The following is an 18,730-nucleotide window of genomic DNA, read 5'->3' as shown; positions in this document are numbered from 1 at the left end:
CAGCAAGGAGGACTGTACTGTCCTGTGATAAAGTCTTAAAGATGCATTTAAATTTATATATGTAGTTAGAGTTATTGAGCCAAATAGATTTCAAAATTGTAAAGATTTAATAAATGGTCTGATTTTATTTAACATTAATCATTGAAAATAAGATTAGCAGCATTATTAAAAAAAAAGTCAAACTCCAGCCAAGCAACTCCTCCTCCCCAACAACTACATTTTCTTTCTCTACAGTTGTGCACCTCTGGCACTGGTGCAGCAGCACAAAACAAAACATCTGCTGTCTTTGTAGAGTCTTGTATTGAAAGCCTGATACCACAACAGACTCTGCTCCCCACTCAAACTCCTGCTGTGGAGAGCAGGGCTTTACATAGGGTTCCCTACATGTCTGTCTGCGCGTCCAGAAGTGTTTGGACAACTCTTGGATATATGGTTTAACTTCTAGGTTGCCCTATGTGGAGTCAGGACTTGGACTCAATGATTCTTGTGGCTCCCTCCCAGCTCAGGATATTCTGTGATTCTATGATTATACCATCAGGAACAGCTAATCAAAAATACACTGATACAAATATTTTGTCTTATAGCCTATTCAGCTATTCTGTGTGGCTGTGCAAAGCAGAACAGCAGAAAAGATGTTGCTCTTGCAAAGGTTAAAAAAAACAGAACAGAAGCTTAGCCATAAACCACATAATGCTTAATGTGAAGCATCATTTACAATGCCATGCACTAGGTCACTGGTGCTCACAGTCAAAATAGCAATGATGGGCTGGATTTGATGCACACCACAAACGCCTCCTAACTGGAATAAATGCATCCAAGTAACAGAAAACTCAGAAGCAATGTGAAGGAAATACTTTGTGCTATGCACCACACATGCCAGGTCACTGAAATACTTGACATTACAAAACTGTTGTATAACAGTAACACTAACATTCATGACGCACATATTTTAAATTGAAAAATTCAATAAAAACCAGATTAGAACAAGCCAACAAAAGATTGTTTATAAATAAAACATTTTAGTAAGTTAAAAAAAAACTAATAAAAGTGCAGGACATTTTTTCCCTTTTTGTCACACTCCTACATTTCCACTCAAGGAGCTGGCCTTGATTTTTCTCATTTGTACATAATGCCACATAACCCTGCTGGATGGGACCCTGTTGGATGGAATCCTGTTTTGTATCACATAACTGAATGGCTAAAAGGTCAGGAACACATTAAAGACATGGCAACATAATTCCTCTATTAATAACTTACTTTTCAAAACATCATTAGAGTCTAGACATTTCCAGGTTAAAATTTATTAGTGTGATAAGATTACTTAAGGTCCATTTCTTTTCCTTCCCAGCAACGGAAGTTTACTTTTTAAAATTTCTGAACTCTTGTTCATTTATAGATATTTGCTTTCATCACCACCCTATTACAGATGCTGTTCTTTAACACAGCAGTAGTCTTGTACATAATAAGAAGATGGAAATGCTCTCCCCTGCATCTACTGCTCCCATTTAGATACTTTAGTAAGCATTACTAGAGAAACGAAAAATACGGAGGTGCACTTTATAAGTGTGTTTTTATGTAAGATGAGAAACAAATGGACATTAACTCTGCAAATATATTTCCAAGCTGAGTTTGCTGCCAGAAGATTTCCCAACTCTATAACCAGAAAAATCTGTAATGTTCTTTTGCACACTCCAAACTCATCTCTGATTGCAACAACCTGCTTTAATGCAGTATAAATCAATTTTAACATCTGTTTGAAAGACCTGATTAAGGCTTAATGACATTTTCTTTGCCTTGTAATTTAGGCTAGATATTATTAATCAACTGCAGACTGTATTTTAGAGCGAAAACAAGCAAGTAATTCAGAAAGTCACACGTTGGTCGACCATACGCAGAAGATCTACGTACCTTCCAAAGTTAAATAACGTTCTCTTTATATTCTTAAGAAGTTATGTGAAGCAAAAAGCATTTGAAAGATGTTACTCTAAAGTTCCCTTGAATACGTTCTGCTGCTTACCTTTCCCCTCACTATATAAGATCTATAGCTTAGGAGTACCAGAAGGCCCACAGCAGAGCTTCTATCCATGGCCATTTGCACTCCCCATGTTACCCAAGAGCAGCTACTGCTGGAGTGAGAAAGCTCTGTATAACCTACAACTCTTTCAGGACCTTCTAAGGTCTGGAGTTCATTCAACACCCTGCCTAGGCCATCCCAACAAGCACAGTCTCAGGGCAGCTTCTTCAGTATCTCCTTGCCCTGCTGAGATTTTACTATGTGTATAGAGCACCATGAAGAGGACAAAACACTGTATTAACCTATAAATAGATTTCCACAAAAAGTATTACACCCAATTCATTTAGACATTAACCCGTTCACTTTTCAAACTAGGACTTTTCCTCTGAAAAGGAAGCACCTCTAGTTCTATTGAAAATAATTTTATCTCAGAAATTAAGAGATTAAAGTAGGCATTGCCAGACTTGACAAAGAAATGTTAAGGTACCCTGACTAAAAGCGGGGAGGGGAAGGGAGAGGGGGAGATGAAAATTTTTATACTCAAAAGGTGCAAGCTCCTATTCAGAAAGCAGCTATTCAGGGGCTCAAACATTAAGGTAACTCCTAATGACCTACCATTTCATAATTGTCAATCAATGTTACTCAGACTTCACAGAAAGGCAATAGATCTTCATTCTGCACTGAATGAACAGAAGAGTGACCACATTCTCTACATAAATAATTCTTTTCTTTTAATGGATTTATCGTATCAGCAACAAAGAAAACATGCCATGATTTAGACAATTTGCAGTCTTGCTACTTGATTAATCTACAGCTTCCATGTTAGCATGCCTAACTTATCTTTTCAAAAAAGTTTTTAGCATCTGTCAACATTCTGTCATCAATCCATTTATTTCCTCATTGAAAAAACAAAAACACCTGAATGTGCTCAGCACCAACTTCCATCCACCTTTAGGTCATACAAACAGAAAGTAGGTATATGCCACTTTTGGAGACGTTTAGCTGGGAGGGAAAGGTAGGTTATTTTCATAGTAGAACTTGACCACAGCATTTATACAATGAGCATAATATTGTCCCTGTAAAAGATGACATTCAAAGCACTTTCCAATATGTAAATGATACATCTTTAGCTAACTTGTGTTCAAAATACTACAGCTAATGACTTTGTGGACAACATTTATTAGTTTAGGTACCTTGTTGCTCTTCTTCCTCTTCTTCACTAGACGAAGCCAAATAAGCTTGAAAATCCATGTCAAGAAGTTCCCCTTTTTTAAAAGTTCTGCTAAGTGACGTTACTCGCTCGTGATCTGTCTCATCCCATGTGATATCTACCTTAAAAATAAGAATGCCACTTGTAGAAGCTGAAACACTAAAACTAAACATTGCAACTCTGTCTTTTTAGGGAAAATTATTTGATATCTCCTTTTTAAGAAGCAATGTAAAAGTGTTACTAATGTTCTCTACAGCAATTAGCTGTAACAACCATTTACTAAAACAGATTTAATTACAACCTTTTGGAATTTGTTCTACAAGGAGTTTCAGGGAGTTTTAACTATGTGAAAGGATGAATAAGTCTCCTCATGCATTGAAGGGTTCTGTAACAGCCCATCACACAACACAAGATCTCTGTGAGCCAAATTTCCTTTGTGGCAGCACGTACTGGTGTTGAAGCTGCCACCAACTCCCTTCCTTTCCTCTTCCAGCAGCAACTCATTCCTGGAATCACGCATGGATTGTGAAGGGGACAATGAAAGCGTTTGCACAGCTGCACCCTTAACTGGAAGGTGAAACAGATCTGACTGAAAAATGAGAACACGTAATTTCTGCTGGCTCAACTAATCATTTCTCCAATCTGATCCACTAAACAGCCAGATGGAAGTTTTGGCCGTCACATAAGACAGAGTAGGCATGAATAGCTACAAAGCGGGGAAGTAACTGTTTCAACCTGGCACTGCCGTCAAAAAGTCTCTTGCTGAGCTACACATAAAATACCCATTTCAGGCAAATTAGAAGATTTAATTGTGAGTAACAAAGTAATTTGCCACGTGCAACTTGTTATAGAGGTATAATGAGGTCAAACCATAGTATTTAATTTGTAACAAAGAAGCTGACTCTCTTCTAAAATCCAAAACTCAAGCTTATTTATGTGGTTTCAACTTGTGGCTGTGTAACATGCTTACATCTTCTAACACATTTGATGTCTCTGTTTTGGAATGGATAATCAGGAATCTTTTTGCCACTACTTAAATACTTTATCAGCTGACAATAAAATTAAAGAAATTCAAAAAACACTGTAAGATACCTTTGATGTTCCCATAGCAGCAGATGTGAAGTACTTTGGCTTATATACAGCTACATTCACTTCTGAGGCTATGTCTTCTGGCTTATCGTCAAATGTAACATTATCTGGAATAAATCTTAAAGGCAAATAAAACATGGTATTATTCAAATACACTGGGAAATTTCATAATATAAACAGTTTAAACTTTTCATGAGTATGGTACATCAGCACAAAACAACTTGCTACAATAAAATGTTGCTAAGCTGAAAAGGAGACAAAAGAAATGGACAGGTACTCTACACGTAAGATTAACTAGTCTGGCATCTGCACAGCTATTCCACATGTTTCTGACACCATGTTCTGACACCAACAACACCATGTTGGAAAGTAAACTAAACATCTTTCAGTCTGGTATTAGCAGGGTCAGGGGTGGGGTTTTGGGTGGTTTTGTTTAAGTATCATCTTTTCAGAAAGCTTAATATTATAAATTCAAAAGAAAAAAAGTGGATAAAATAGAATTTGAAAACAGATAAATAAAAAAATTCAAAACATTTTAGGAAAGCCTGGGACATCTTTAACATTACAATTAGTAGGGAAAAAATGTTAAAAGGCCGAAAGTCATGTGTAACAATGGAAGAAGCTAGATTTAAAAACCCAACCCGTTATATACTACATCAGAAGTTACACTTTCTTTTTTCTTTTTTTTTTTTTTAATCATTGCAAATGTAATCCGATGAATACTATTCAACATTGTTCTATTTTAAAGTAGAAGATTAGGAAAAGCACTGAAGAATTTTAAAGAGCAAACCATTACCTTTCCATATTTAAAAGCATGAAAAGTTACGTGTTCATTTGGCAGAGATCATCATCTCCAAAATGGTTCAAAGCAAATGAACTAAGTTCCTCTAGAAAGTAATTCAAAGCAAAAAAACTTATCTTTCACTGACTTCCAAGAGTGCCCATAACACAGGCCCCAGCAGACAAGACCAACTTCTGCCAAAATTTATTATGATTTAGTAACTTCTGCTCAGACGATAAGGCTTTTTTTCTAATAAAAGGAAATACAAGCAATAAAGCTCAACTATAATTTAAAATTCTTTCTTTCCCAAATGTAACTTTTGAAATATTAGAGCTTCCAGCTCATTCATAGGGGCTAGCACAGTAATCTATTGCTGGTTCATGACAACCGCCGCAATATTCTTGCCCTGTGGTGAGCAATCCTGAGAAAGAGCCACTTCTGGACCCTTTGGGAAAGAAAAGGAAAAGAAAAGGGGAAAAAAAAGCAGCAGTATGTTGTTTTGTTTTCTAAATCCTACCACTTTACTTAATTGTACCAAAAGGTTGAAGATGCAACCAGAACATTTTACCTGACTTCTCTGAGAATAATTGATGAAGAAATCCTCTCTAACTTTCCATATTCCAGTAAAAATGCTCAAAAACAAGGAAAGAAGAATTAAAGGGAAACCTAACAACTCACTGGATGCCTAGTTTATTTATATATCTCATTTTGATTACAAAATAAAGACAGTATAGTTTACTCCAAATATTTTTATATTGGCTTTAATTTTCCCTTCCCTCCCCAGCCCAACATGTGAAAAAGTCACCACTGGAGTTACCTCAGGTCTATAAAAGAACAGCTACTTTCAAATTCTAGTCCATCGCATTCCTCATAAATTTTATTGGCTGTTTCAGGAGAATCACATTCTACAACTGCATAGAAGTATTTCAGTCGCTTGAATTGATACTCCCGCAGTTTTTCCCTATAAAGCCTGCAAAAGTGGAAAACAGCATGAACAAGTGAGCTGGCTCTAACAACTTTTCATTTGCAAAGTATTTTAATTTGATTCATTAAAAATATGCACCATTCAAACACTCTCCTAATCTTACAATAAGATCAGATGTTAAACAGCATGAAGTTCCACCAGTATTTATTCACTTTTACTCAAGTAAAAAGACTAACTTACACAGTTTATTAAGTGTACACTTTCTGCATCTGAGACTGCTTCCCACAGGCATTGTAAGGTTAGAGTCCCTGCGCAGGGCACAGAGCAGCGTCTCAGTATCCTTCTGTGCAGGTCACAGAAAGTAGCACTTAATTGTTCCTATCAAGTTGTTTGCTACATTATACACTTACAATACACATATTCAAGACGCTCCAGAGCCCACTGAGCAATAAATCTAACGCTTCAGGGTGCACCTTGATGCACACAGTGAAGATGACTTCAGAACGCATTGTAAGTTCATCATACGCTTCCCTGATGCACTGGAGACTTTCTTCAAAGGGATCTGCACTTATTTTAAAACTATCCAGGTTTTCCAAATATAGGGCAGTCCAGCAGGATGTATTATACAAAAGTGTCCCCAGCCAGGCTGCCAAACATCTGGAAAATCTGGAAAAATATAAAAGCAAAACCTCTCAGGCTCCATACAGACAAGACTTTCAAGCAGAACAAAAGGAAAAAAAAAAAAAAGAAGACATGCCTTAAGAAGCCTGGACAATGGTAGGCCTGATGAGATCAGCCTAGTAAGCCAGGGCTGCTGCTGGTGGCATTCAAGAAATCTCAGTCTGGGAATTTTTGGCCTAAGTTAAAGTCTCTGTTGATCATGCAGATAAAAAATTTTGACAGTAAGCAACAAACAAATGGCAATTTGTAGAGGAGAAATGCTATGTTAAACTCTCCACATATTTGTTCCATTTATTATTCCTATGAGCTACATAATAAAAATTTTGAACTCATCAACAAGCAAATCTTCTCAAGTTTCATCATAATGTATTTACTCAATGCATTGACAATGAACCAGGGCCAGTTATAAAATATCCCTGGAAAAAGCTATAAATTTAAGGCATCCAGAGGAGGCTTCCACACATGAGCTTTTGGGAACAGGAGTCGATCAGGATTTTCACTGAGAATTAGACATATTATAGCTCTCATGTGAAGATAAAGTTAATACCCGTCGTTCTCTGTGGTATTCTCTGGAAGGTCAAATAGTTCTACAGGTCCTTTTTGTTCTTCCTCTTTTAATCTCTCTTTTCCAAACTCTGAAGGATAAATCTACAAGTACAACAACACAAAAGTACATTTTTAACTGTAGCGGCATCACATACGCCAAGACAGAAAGAATAAATACAGTTAAGACAGTAAGAAAAAAATACCTCATCAGGCCTTTTAGATTTTTATGGGGTTTTTTTTATGTAGGAAGGGGTATTTGACTAACATTTCTCAGAAGGCTGGAGGCAGACACTAAAAATGGAAAAATACAGCTTAACTCATCAGAATTCAACCAGTTTATTAATAACTCAAAAGTGCTGAAAAACAAGAAGTGTTGTGCAATTGTAAAAGGGGTTGGAAGGCATTTAGAAATAGCCAGATTTAAGGGGTTGGGTTATGTACCATAAAGACCACTGAGAGTTAAACTAGTCTCAGCCTACTAAGCCTTAGAACTTCACTATTAGTCTCAGAAAAACAGCACTTAGAGCCAAGCTCACAAACACAAAAGGTTAACAGCTTCAGGGTCTAACTCTACCAGATACATGCCTTTTGCTTAAAAGCAGCACATGTTTATTTCTAACACAGCAAGTTAAATTTCAACACAGTTTCTCGTTTATCATGTTAATATCTCCTTTAGTTCTCCACAGAACCATCTTACGTTGTTCTTTTTTTGGAGGTTTTTTTTTTTTTAATACAATAAAAGCCAAAACTCCTTTTAGAAATCAGGTCTTACCTTAACAGAAAATATCGTTCCTCCTTTGGGTGTGAAAGAATTAAATAGAGCCAGCAAATCCTTAGCCTTCAACCTATCCCAGTCCGTATTACAAACTGCCAATCTACTTGTAATCTGAACAGAGAGGGGGAAAAAAAGGACAGAAAGTTCATAGGTTTACTTCCTGTCTGCTACAGGGAACACACGATTCTCTAGCAGCTATCCGTGGTAAAAATCGAAGTCAGCAACAAACTAGTGAACAAATAAAAGAAGCATTTTCCTCCAGAGTTAAGACAGTATCACTTAAACTAGCAAAGGTCAGAAGCAGCAATCACCAGAGCAGATAAAAAAGACATAAGTAGCGAAGCACCGCAGAATAGACTGCGCCAATCACAGATTTAGGACTGCAGTTGCAACACTGGCGCTTAGGATTTTGTCATCATCATATGGTTAGTCACAATAGCAACTAGTATCACAGTACTGTAACAGCACTAGGGTACTGTCATTTCTTATACTCAAATTGTGCTCGGTTTTAAAGTCCTGCTTCACTGATTTCTTGATTTTTGAAAGCACAAGCTAAAAAATTAGATTTTAAAAAAGTGAAAAAAAAACCAGTAGTGAACAAAAGCAGTACTATTTAAACTCTGGAATTTCTGAAAAGCTCAATTCTGTTTGGTCTTTTGCTTATAAATAGTTTATCTACCTACAGGTAAGCCTCTGCTTAGAGGGAAAGGGAGACACTAGAAAGCTGCAAGTCTCCCTTCTCAGCCGATTTCATCATCACCTGCATTCTGTAACCTGAAAAACCTTTACAAAAAATACTTTCAAAAAACATGTCAGAGATGAAGGTCTATAATGAACTGATAACAGCGTACATTTCTGAGTTTGGCAAGTAGCAACTTTTCGCATGCAGAAGTATTGTTACCTCATCTGCACGAGGGGCATCTTTATCTAGCTCACGCCATGAATGCTCTATCTCTGGCTCCTTTGGAAATACTTCATTTAAATCCTCGTCATCATCTGAGCTCGTTTCAATGTTCCCTATGCCTCTAGCTAGATCAGGCCCACTATCACTGACTTCATCTTCTGAATCACTATCTTCTTTGCTTGTTTCCCCATCATCTTCTGGCTTCTCATCCTGGCTTGTTTCCCTGTCAACTTCTGGCTCCTCTTCTGATTCTGCACACTCAAAATCATCACTTGCAGAAATTTCTTCCTCTAATTGGCTTTTACTGATGTCACGTGGATCACGACAGTCTGTACATACAGTCACTGAAAGACAAACATCAGTTATCTATTTCTATGCTGTAATTACATATGATCCTTTACAAAGAGGAAAAACCCTCAGACTTACAGAACCCCTGAAGTGCATAACAACACAGGAACAAATCACATCAGGGAAGTGCAAACAACAAAGTATTGGTATCAGCTCTTCAGCTCTTGTCTAATCTGTTGCTCTTTAGGCCCACAATTGTATTATCAGTCTCAAACACTGAGAAAATATTATACTGTTATTTTATTTATATGTATAGGATCAACAGGTAGAAAAGAGACTTCAATAATGTAGGCTACATGCATGCACAAGGGATATAAGGAAAGTTTTTTCTTCCAGTCACCTATTCTCTCTAAAGCCTCTTACACTAATGGCTTGGTGCTGCCATCCTGATGCTTTCAGTCAACAAGTGTTGACATGCTGAAGCCTTTGTGGTATCAGATCTTCTATTTTATACCTAGTTTGATACATAATTAATACACTGTATTTTACTCTTTTAACCACCCTAACCAACAATTTCAGCTCCTGCAATTAAAAGGACACAGATGTTCAGAGTCTTACTGAAGAATCAGCACTGATTCTATAAATAGCTGACCAACTCTGACTCTTCAGCAACACCGAATCGGAGTCAGTCAGCTATTTTATGACTGATCTTGTGAAAGACCTTCCACAGATAAAACAGAAGCAACAACATCCAAGCAAACACAGCCAAATTCTACTTGTTATTTGAACAACTAACCTGATTCTTTTATTTTTCCTCCTAGGGAATGGTCCCTCCTGGAAGCTTTAACTGACTTAGCACCACTTGGTTGTGAAGACTTTTGCTTGTTTTGAACTGAACTTGATCTTCCTCCTGACACATCTCTTTGCTTGCTTTCCCCTTTGGGTAAGAGGCCCTGGTTTCCCCGAGAGCAATCAATTTCTGTTGCAGTTTTCTTAGAGTCCTCTTTCAAGTTTGATTTAGATGTAGTTTTTTGTCCTTCGTTTTGCAGGTCACCTAGTTTTGCCACTGCTTCATGTGTTTGGTCCACCCCTTGTTTACTGGTTTTGCTCTCCTTCCTAGGGACACCATGGGCAAGTAGTTTTGCAGAATCTGCTTCTCCTTTAGGTTTAGCTTTTTTTTCCTTTTTTTTCTTTTCAGTACGTTCTTTACTATCATCTTCTGAATGATCAGAGTCAGACTCTGACAGGGCGTAAAATTTCCTGAGGTTCTCTGTGGAATTGAAGTTAACAGGGCGACCTCTTTTATCCACTGTATATTTCAGCTTAAACTTCTTGTCATGAAACATAGCTCGGAACCGCTTGTCAATCTTGATTTTACATTTTTTTTCAGGCATCTCCCAAAATCTGGGATCCCTAGTAACACAGCTAAACCGCCCATCGCTCAGTATTTCCTCTTGGGATGACATTTTCGATGCTGGTGAAGACTTGGACATCTACAACATGGGAAAAAACCCAAGATGCATCTGATTAAAAAAACTCATTAACACAGCTGTAGGTACATAACTGACAAAATTTGAAGAATTAAGCAAAGGTAGATTTCCAACCTAACCTAAAAAGTTCTTTCCAAAAAGCACATATGGCAACTTAAATGAGACACAAATAATCCTGTAACTACCGCAGCCCTGACCACACATCTTGGCTTCCTCTTGTAGCAGATATACAGCTATAGAGGCCGTACCGGCTGCAGAGACACCCTTAAATGATCCCCTCGGAGTCCCGAACGCGACCTCACAGTTTCCCTGTCAGCCAGCCCTCAGGCTTATACTTCCTGCAGGGGGAGGGAATCCCACGTTTTAAAGCGCCAGTTCGGGCCGAAGCCACCAAGCCCGCGAGTGTTTCGACGAGCTGAGCTCAGCCCGGAGCCACCGGCAGTGCCTGGGCTCACGGCGCGGCTCCCTCCCCAGCCTCACCGACAGGCCGGATCCCACAGAGACACCCCAGCGAGGACCCCCACTCGCACCGTCCGGCCCGCCTGAGCCTACCAACCATTAACGACCCTCTAACAGTCTCCGTCTCCCCTTCACACCCGGGCGCACTCCCTCACGCGGACACCCACAACCACAATCCACCGCGCACCGGAAGGACGAACTCCCTCCCCCTCCAACCAATCACACGAAGCAACCGGCGGAAGGCTGGTGGCGCATGCGCATTGGTGGGGAAGGGCGAACCTGGCGGCTGGGGTGTTTCCGCGCATGCGCCGAAGGCCATGAGTGCGGCGGCGGTAGTTGGGGCGCGATCCCTGAGAGGCCACCCCCTCCTGAGGGGGGTACGGCGATGGTGGTGGGGTTGGGGCGGGTGGTGCCGCTGGCTCTGGGCGCTGTCAGCGGGATCCGCCGCCGCCGCTGCTTCGCCTTCCGCCGGCCCTTCCTCGGGTTCTGGCGCACTGAGCCCCTTCGACCGGCGGCTGAAGCGGAAGCAGAAGAACTGGGCGGCGCTGCAGGCCGAGCCCGCTAAGTGCGAGTACCTGCGGGAGGAGGTGGGGACGGCCCCTCAGCCGGGCGTGGAGCGGGGGGGACTGCCGGGGGCGTGGGTGATGCCCCGCGACACTGACCGGCCGGCTTTCCCCTCCACTCCCCAGGTCGGTGGCAGGATAGTGGACAGGGTGTTCGACATCACCAGGTGAGCCTCACCGCGGGGGGGAGCGGGGCAGCGCCCCACAGCCCACCACGCACACCCCACCACGCACACCCCTCTGCAGCGGCGGGGCCGCGCCCGGACGACCTGACCCGGGGCTTGTGAGCCCCGTCCTCCGCGCTTCCCCATAGCGGTAACCACGGGAGGGTGCTCAGGTGTTTGGTTCGGAAACGAGCAGACAAAACTTCACGGACTCTAAAAATTGAAATAGCTTGAATCTTGGCTATGTTTTATGTTGCTAAACTTATCCTTTAGAACATTTCCTCTTGCTTTGGATGTTGGCTCTGGAAGAGGTTACATAGCTCAACATTTAACTAAGGTACTGTTTCTTCATACTTCAACGTCCTTAAAATAAGTATGTATTTATTCCCGTTTTCAAATAGGGCTCTGCTGTAACTTAAACCTCTGAATCTTGATGAGGTAACTCCTTTTTTTTTTTTTTTATTTCGTGTCTGCAGTTACAGTCCGAAGGTACATGTGGAGATGTGGTTACTCTAGTATCACTGAAGACTAGACAGACAGTAGTGCAAGGGAAGCTATCTATTATATGACCTTTTAGTCTTGTTTTACTATCAGTCTTTGTTGGACACACTTAATTGTTAAAGAGAAGTATGATTATGGAGACTCCTAAATGCTGAACAGTTTGTTTATTCTTTGTGAACTGTGCCATAAGTAAAGGTACTTCATTGAATCCATGGTTTATACCTGACTGAACTTACACCTAAAAATGAAGAATGTGTTTTCTGTTACTACTTTTACCTCAGCTGTTTTTCGTGGGACCAGCTATGAAGTATTATGTCGGGGAGAAAAATGCTTTCTGCTTTATGTGAAGTTTTATCACGTGTTAAAAAGATTCCTTCCAACACGTTATCAATATGTGTAAGCACTCCAGAAAGAAATTACGAACGTCAACTTGTAAAACAACTTAAATATTTGATAGATTTTTAAAATTTTATTTCAGGAAACCATTGAAAAACTTATTCAGGTTGATACTGCAGAGAATGCTTTAGTAAGTAGCTTTCTGAATGCTGATGCACTTTAATTCCATAATACAGGAAAGCAAAAGAAGAAGTGAGTTTCTGATGTTGTTTTTCTTCTAACCCAATGTTAGAAAAATGCTGTAGAATCTGAAATCCCTACTGTCAGTGTTGTAGCTGATGAGGAATTCCTTCCTTTCAAAGAAGATACGTTTGATCTTGTTGTTAGCAGCTTAAGGTATGTGTTAATCACATATTACTTTTAGATTAAAGATGTTAAATAATGTTCTAATGTAACTTTAAGGAAAAAAAAAGGAGAAAGATAGAGAGTCCATTAAGCAGCAGTAAGAAATGCACTTGCATATTTGAGTGTACATAACAAACTAGTCTCCAGGACTTGCATCTTCCCAGTCAAAAAAAGAGGGGGCAAAAAAAGCTATTTGTATGAACTTTAATTTTAATTTAGCATTTATTTAGGCAGGCATTTCAGAACTTTTGCAGTTTGAGAAACTAGTTTGTTGCTTTGGCTTCTGAAACATACTTAGATAATGTAACTATTGTTTGCATTCCCTGAATTTTATTTAATAGGCAATTATAAAAATGTGTGCTTCTGTTATTTCAGTTTACATTGGGTGAATGACCTTCCCAGAGCTTTTAGAGAGGTAAGAAAACATTTTTTAATGTTAAAAATCAACACCTGCCATTACTTGCATTCAGAGTACTCTGTATTTCCAGATCCTCTTTAAATAAGAGGCACAGGAATACTTCATGTTGCGCAAAAGTATTTTTTGCAGTGTTTTTGGCAGTTTGAGGAGCATCAGTTGATATTTCTACTAATTTACTGTCTCAAGTAAATTTGGAATAAAAAAAACTGGAACAACATGCTTGTGTAATATTTTATAGTCTCAACAGGTGAGATCGTGGTAACTAATGTGAACTGAGGCAATGCTATTGATTTTATTGTGTGTTAGTTCTTATAACTTCTAGTACAAAAGTTTTCTAAATCTAACTTCTCCAGGACTGGTTTATGGAACTTGTATTATTTTTGTGTCTCAGCTATCTATTTTGAAATACAACTCTAATCGGATATTGGCTTTTTGGTTTTTAAATGAAGCAAATACTTGTTTAGGACAGAAAATTGAAACTGTTACTGAAAAAAACTGATTGTGGATGATTTTGGCTCCTTCCTGCAGGTGAAAACTTTTTAAAGTCAGCTGACTTAGGAGCAAGAGCAAGGAATATTTTAACCAGTTTGTGGGTTTTTGTATTTATTTCAAATTGCTCAGTCATTAGCATACTATTTTATCACCTGTTGGTACGAATACCCTGCTGTTATGGAAATAATAAAAACAGAAATCGGAATGCTTTCAGTCCTTTAAAAAAAAAAAAAAAAGATTGGAAAGACACATACAATTTTGTCTGGAATCTAAGTGTTCTGTGGAGTGTCAAATAATTTTACCTCCACAGTAAAAAGAACTGACACATTATAATGTCCCACAAACGGGAGAGAACTGGGGTTCTTAGCTAACTTTCATCGCAAATGCTCATTTCCTACTTTGGGACCACTGGCTTTAACTAATGGAAACTGCCTTCAACCGTTTAAATTTTTTACCTGTCGATTAAAGGCTTCCTTATTACCATAGAAAAGGTAGCTTGGTTAATACTGAATTAGAAAACAGTTCAAAAGCTTCAAACATTTTTTTGTTTGAAACAAAAATATTTTATTGTCTTGTTATCCAGAAGAGCCATATTACATAATCAGGCCATCTAAACCAGGGATCATTGCCAATTTGTAAGGAAAAAAGAAAGTATGAGCGCTTGTCGGTCTCCTCAGTAGAAAGGGGGCTAGGGCTTACCTAGGCAAGAAAGCAGCTTGTCAACCTTGACGTTTGAGTCATGATGTTGCTCTTCTGGCTAGTTAAAAATAAGTAGGAATAGACGTAATAAGAATAGCATTACTCTGTTGTGCATTCAGAAGTGCAAAGATTGCTATTTAGAAATTAAGGCCTCCATTTATCTTAGAGCAAGCCGTTAAAAAGTATTTTTGCTGCCCTCATCTGAGAACCTAAAGGTAAGAAGAAGCTGTTTTAATCTACCTTATTCTCAGAAGCAAATGAATTAAGGGTACTTAAGGATACTGTTTTAGGAGAATCCCACTGAAAATAGTTTTACCCTAGATTTGCACAGCGTGTTTTGTGTTTTCTGACTCTTAAGTGTAATTTCTGGAGATTCCCTCTTTCTTAGGAACAATTAGTCTCTCTTCAGACAGATTGTTTATCTTGCAGTGTTACCAAAAGCTTGAGCACAGCTTGCCTTGTGCAATACAGTCAATATTAAAAACCGGTTACAAGTATTATAACACGATTGCTTTTAAGTTCATAAAAAAAAAAATTCCTAAGAACTTCTTAGTTACATAGGCTTAATAACAAAAAACTTTTTTTTTTCCTGTGTTGTAGATTCACCAAGTTCTTAAGCCAGATGGAGTATTCATTGGTGCAATGTTTGGGGGGGACACTCTGTATGAGCTTCGCTGCTCTCTGCAGCTAGCAGAATTGGAGAGGGAAGGGGGATTTTCTCCTCACGTATCACCATTCACCGCTGTCTCTGATCTGGGACATCTGCTGTCGAGAGCTGGCTTTAACACCCTGACTGTGGTAATTATAAATAAGGGAACAATTAGACAGAGCAATCCAGAACATCAGAGCTGCTGGTATATAAAGCAATACTATTTATGAATGCATTGGTAATGTAGTGCTTCCTTCTGTCATGCACCTTGCTAAATGAGTTTCTGAAATAGCCTCGACTGCCTCTGTTCTTGGCTTCACTGTGATTAATGAAACCAACTGAAGTGTATCTCTGGCTGGTGGCCCAGCAGAATTTGGGTGGTCTTCCTGGAGAAATGTCAGAGTATGCTAGACCTGCTTGAAAAAGCTTTAGACGCTCCTGCTGTTTCTTCTAAAAGCAAGAAGAAAATAATGGCATTTCAATTAAAATTTTATTGCATTTGGGTTACAGAACAAAACTTTTGAGAAATGTTAAGACAGTATGTTCTTCTGAGAAATACGCAGTTTGAACAGAAGTGGCAGATGAATGGTCCATCAGCAGCTCTGAAGGCTAGCATAATGCTACGTAGGTTTAGCTTTATATGCCCCAAAACTGAGCTTCTCAATTCTTTCAGGATACTGATGAAATTCAAGTCAACTACCCAGGGTTGTTTGAGGTTATGGAAGACTTGCAAGGCAAGTATATACTTTATGGAAACACAAATGTTTTCTGTATCAGTGATGCAGACATGGAAGAGCTTCACTGTGTTTTTCTTAACTCCAAATCATAGAATGGTTTAGGTAGGAAGAGACCTTTAAAGGTCATCTATTCCAACCCCACCTGCAGTGAGCAGGGACATTTTCAACTAGATCAGGTTGCTCAGAGCTCCTTCCAGCCTGACCCTGAATGTTGCCAGGGGTGGGGCCTCCACAACCTCTCTGGGCAACCTGGTGGTGTTTCACCACTCTCATGGTAAAAAATTTCTTCCTTGAAAAACAGAAATAAATAAAGCTTATTGGAAGATTTACTTTTTCCCGCCTCTCTCGTTAAGAGTCAGGAGATTATGCCTGTCAGCAGACTTATGTTGAGAGGCAGAAGTCAAAGATTTGCTAATTCATGGGCTGCTATGAATTTTCTGCTTTCCTTGGATTCCCATTCTTTGTGAGCCTGTCCAGTGTAAGCTGCTGAAAAGCTCTGAAGGGGAGACAGAAGCATATATCCCACATAGTAACTTTTCCTGTGAGCCACCCTAATTATCAGGACAATCAGGAAACTGCTTTGGAATGAAAATAAACAGACCCTCAAACTGGAGTCTGCTGAGGAACGCAAAAAAACAGTTGAGATGGTTAAGAGTTGAGTTAGTATTCTGTCTGCATTTGTCATGGGTTGTAAAGTAGTCATTTGTATGCAGTCAGTTTTTACAGAGCAGTTCTGGGCATCTTGCTCTGGATCAGCTGCTGTTGTTTAGAGTGATTCCTTAATGAAAATAAAACTTCCATTATCTGCAGAAATATTCAGACGCAGTAAGTGATTAAAGAGATCAGAATTGTGGTGGTTTTATTTCTTCTTAAAAATCCCTTGGGATAGTAATTTTGATGCTTGTCTGCTCAAAAATATGTATGAGTGGTGTGCCTGAATAAACACTTTGTACTTGTGCTTAAAATAAATTATACTAGAAAACCTAAACGTTTGAAGACTCAGGCTGAAGAAGTAACACTTTGAAATCATTCATAGTGATACAAACTGTAAATTGCAAAGCATTGGCATTAAAAGGCTTGGATTCTTGTAGGTAAGAAACTCACCACATTATCTGTGGTATGTCGTTCTCTCTTCCAGTGAGATTCAGAGGATTCTGTGCTTTGGTTTAGTAAAAAGCTGTCATTAGTGCATGACACTTAACTCATGGCATGTGCTGTATCTTCTTTTTCTTAAAGCTAAAACGTATTTTTAGGTATGGGGGAGAGTAATTGCTCTTGGAATAGAAAACCTCTGCTACACCGAGAGACCATGTTGGCAGCTGCTGCAATATACCGAGGTAAGTATTTGAGAGGTAATGAGTTAATCTGAAATTACTTTAAGAACATATTTTCTATGTCTTTTTCTCTGACTTCTGTGTTTAAAAAAAAAAAAACACCAGGGAAAAAAAAACAACAAACCCAAACCCAAACACACCCCAACCCACAACATTTTGGAATAGAACAAAATACTATTATCATACAGATATTTTTAACAATTATAATGACAGGATTTGAACTATGTTGATGCACCAGGATGAGGTATTTTTATTGTCCCCAATGTTTCACCAAGAGTCACTGTGATGAATATGTCGTACTTAGCTCTAATGTTCTGAGAACTAAATATTTCTTAGAACTGATGTTCTGTGTACCTTTTTTTTTTCTCTCTATTCCCAACAGAAATGTATGGAAATAGCGATGGCTCAGTACCAGCCACGTTTCAGATCTACTACATGATTGGCTGGAAATTCCATGAATCACAGGTAATGTGAAGCTGAACTATTTTCTCTTCGGAGGTACTTTTTGAATTACTGATGCTTTAAAAGCTTTTTACAAAATAACTTAAAATTAGCCCTATGTAATTTTCTTCCTTCTTTCTTTTTCTTAGGCAAGACCAGCCCAGATTGGTTCTGCAACAGTTTCATTTGGAGATCTGGCAAAAATAGATGTACTCCTTTCAAGAGGAAAAAAATAGTTCTTTATCAGAAATAATAGTTGTCTTGAAGTTTCTATAAAACTTCTCTTTGCAGATAGTCTTGTGTTTATTTTGTGACAACATTCTGAAATTATAATCATCTGCACGCAGCAGGGTTTTTGTGTTTTTACTGGCTGGGCATCAGCTGTGTACAATTGTGTTCATTTTTTGTTTCTAGAGAAATACTTGAGTGATATTCTAAGTGAATACATGCTCTCCAAACTTTTGATTAAATTACTCTTCTCAAATGTAACACCTCTTCCAGCATTTCTGTATCACAGACTGCACCAGGTATGATTTGCAAGTCTCACGTGTATATCACCCTGAATTATTTGTTAATTATTCCTAAAGGATGGCAGAGCATAATAGAGAATTGCTACTTGGTGGCAAGTGTATTTATAAAAATCCTATAAGAGAAAATATCAGCAAATACACAGATCTAAATTATTATGGTTTTTGTGGGTGGGAAATGATGGGTAAAAACTTTCTGTCAGTTATTGTTTGAAATTTGAGTGTTTGACTTCTGTATAAGGAAGTGGTTAGGTAAGTTCTGTATTATAAAAATCTCTCAGGTTGCTACCCTTCACCTACAG

At 38.8% G+C, this 18,730-nt stretch overlaps 2 protein-coding genes across 9 annotated transcripts in view; one reads left to right on the top strand and one right to left on the bottom strand.

Moving 5' to 3' along the window:
• The window catches only part of ESF1 (ESF1 nucleolar pre-rRNA processing protein homolog), a 32,627-nt gene extending 21,091 nt beyond the window's left edge, over positions 1–11,536 (bottom strand). Inside the window, exons 1-8 of one of the 5 annotated variants that reach the window (XM_064446751.1) lie at positions 11,442–11,536; positions 10,010–10,706; positions 8,923–9,269; positions 8,019–8,132; positions 7,248–7,348; positions 5,912–6,064; positions 4,317–4,431; positions 3,208–3,346 (exon numbers count right to left, since the gene is read on the bottom strand). In XM_064446751.1, coding sequence (XP_064302821.1) covers positions 3,208–3,346; positions 4,317–4,431; positions 5,912–6,064; positions 7,248–7,348; positions 8,019–8,132; positions 8,923–9,269; positions 10,010–10,706 — 1,666 coding nt within the window. In that variant the 5' untranslated portion in view covers positions 11,442–11,536. Of the gene's footprint in view, positions 1–3,207; positions 3,347–4,316; positions 4,432–5,911; positions 6,065–7,247; positions 7,349–8,018; positions 8,133–8,922; positions 9,270–10,009; positions 10,707–11,233; positions 11,396–11,441 lie in introns of those variants that run through there. The other 4 variants (XM_064446750.1, XM_064446754.1, XM_064446753.1 and 1 more) reach the window with 4 other exon arrangements.
• Positions 11,401–18,390, top strand: LOC135312539 (arginine-hydroxylase NDUFAF5, mitochondrial-like). 4 transcript variants are annotated; one of them, XM_064446757.1, is made up of 11 exons: positions 11,411–11,539; positions 11,852–11,892; positions 12,163–12,226; positions 12,869–12,916; positions 13,019–13,122; positions 13,507–13,546; positions 15,341–15,538; positions 16,063–16,123; positions 17,380–17,463; positions 17,843–17,925; positions 18,051–18,390. In XM_064446757.1, exons 1-11 carry the CDS (start codon positions 11,480–11,482, stop codon positions 18,135–18,137), a joined length of 870 nt encoding a protein of 289 aa, XP_064302827.1. In that variant the 5' UTR covers positions 11,411–11,479; the 3' UTR covers positions 18,138–18,390. The 4 variants fall into 4 exon arrangements, with proteins under 4 accessions (XP_064302828.1, XP_064302826.1, XP_064302827.1 ...); XM_064446755.1 differs by having other exon boundaries at positions 11,411–11,749; XM_064446758.1 differs by lacking the exon at positions 12,163–12,226 and having other exon boundaries at positions 11,401–11,539.
• The last annotated feature ends 340 nt before the right edge of the window (positions 18,391–18,730 follow it).

This window comes from Phalacrocorax carbo, chromosome 3, assembly GCF_963921805.1.
Source record: "Phalacrocorax carbo chromosome 3, bPhaCar2.1, whole genome shotgun sequence".
Taxonomy (NCBI): domain Eukaryota; kingdom Metazoa; phylum Chordata; class Aves; order Suliformes; family Phalacrocoracidae; genus Phalacrocorax; species Phalacrocorax carbo.
This window is presented reverse-complemented; position numbering and strand designations above follow the sequence as displayed.

Bases quoted from the DNA above. Each gene is read 5' to 3' on its own strand.
- LOC135312539 (XM_064446755.1), top strand. From the start codon at position 11,480: ATGAGTGCGGCGGCGGTAGTTGGGGCGCGATCCCTGAGAGGCCACCCC. The intron at 11,893-12,162 runs GTGAGCCTCACC...CTTATCCTTTAG, and splicing joins AGGGTGTTCGACATCACCAG to AACATTTCCTCTTGCTTTGG. The intron at 17,464-17,842 runs GTAAGTATTTGA...TATTCCCAACAG, and splicing joins AGCTGCTGCAATATACCGAG to AAATGTATGGAAATAGCGAT.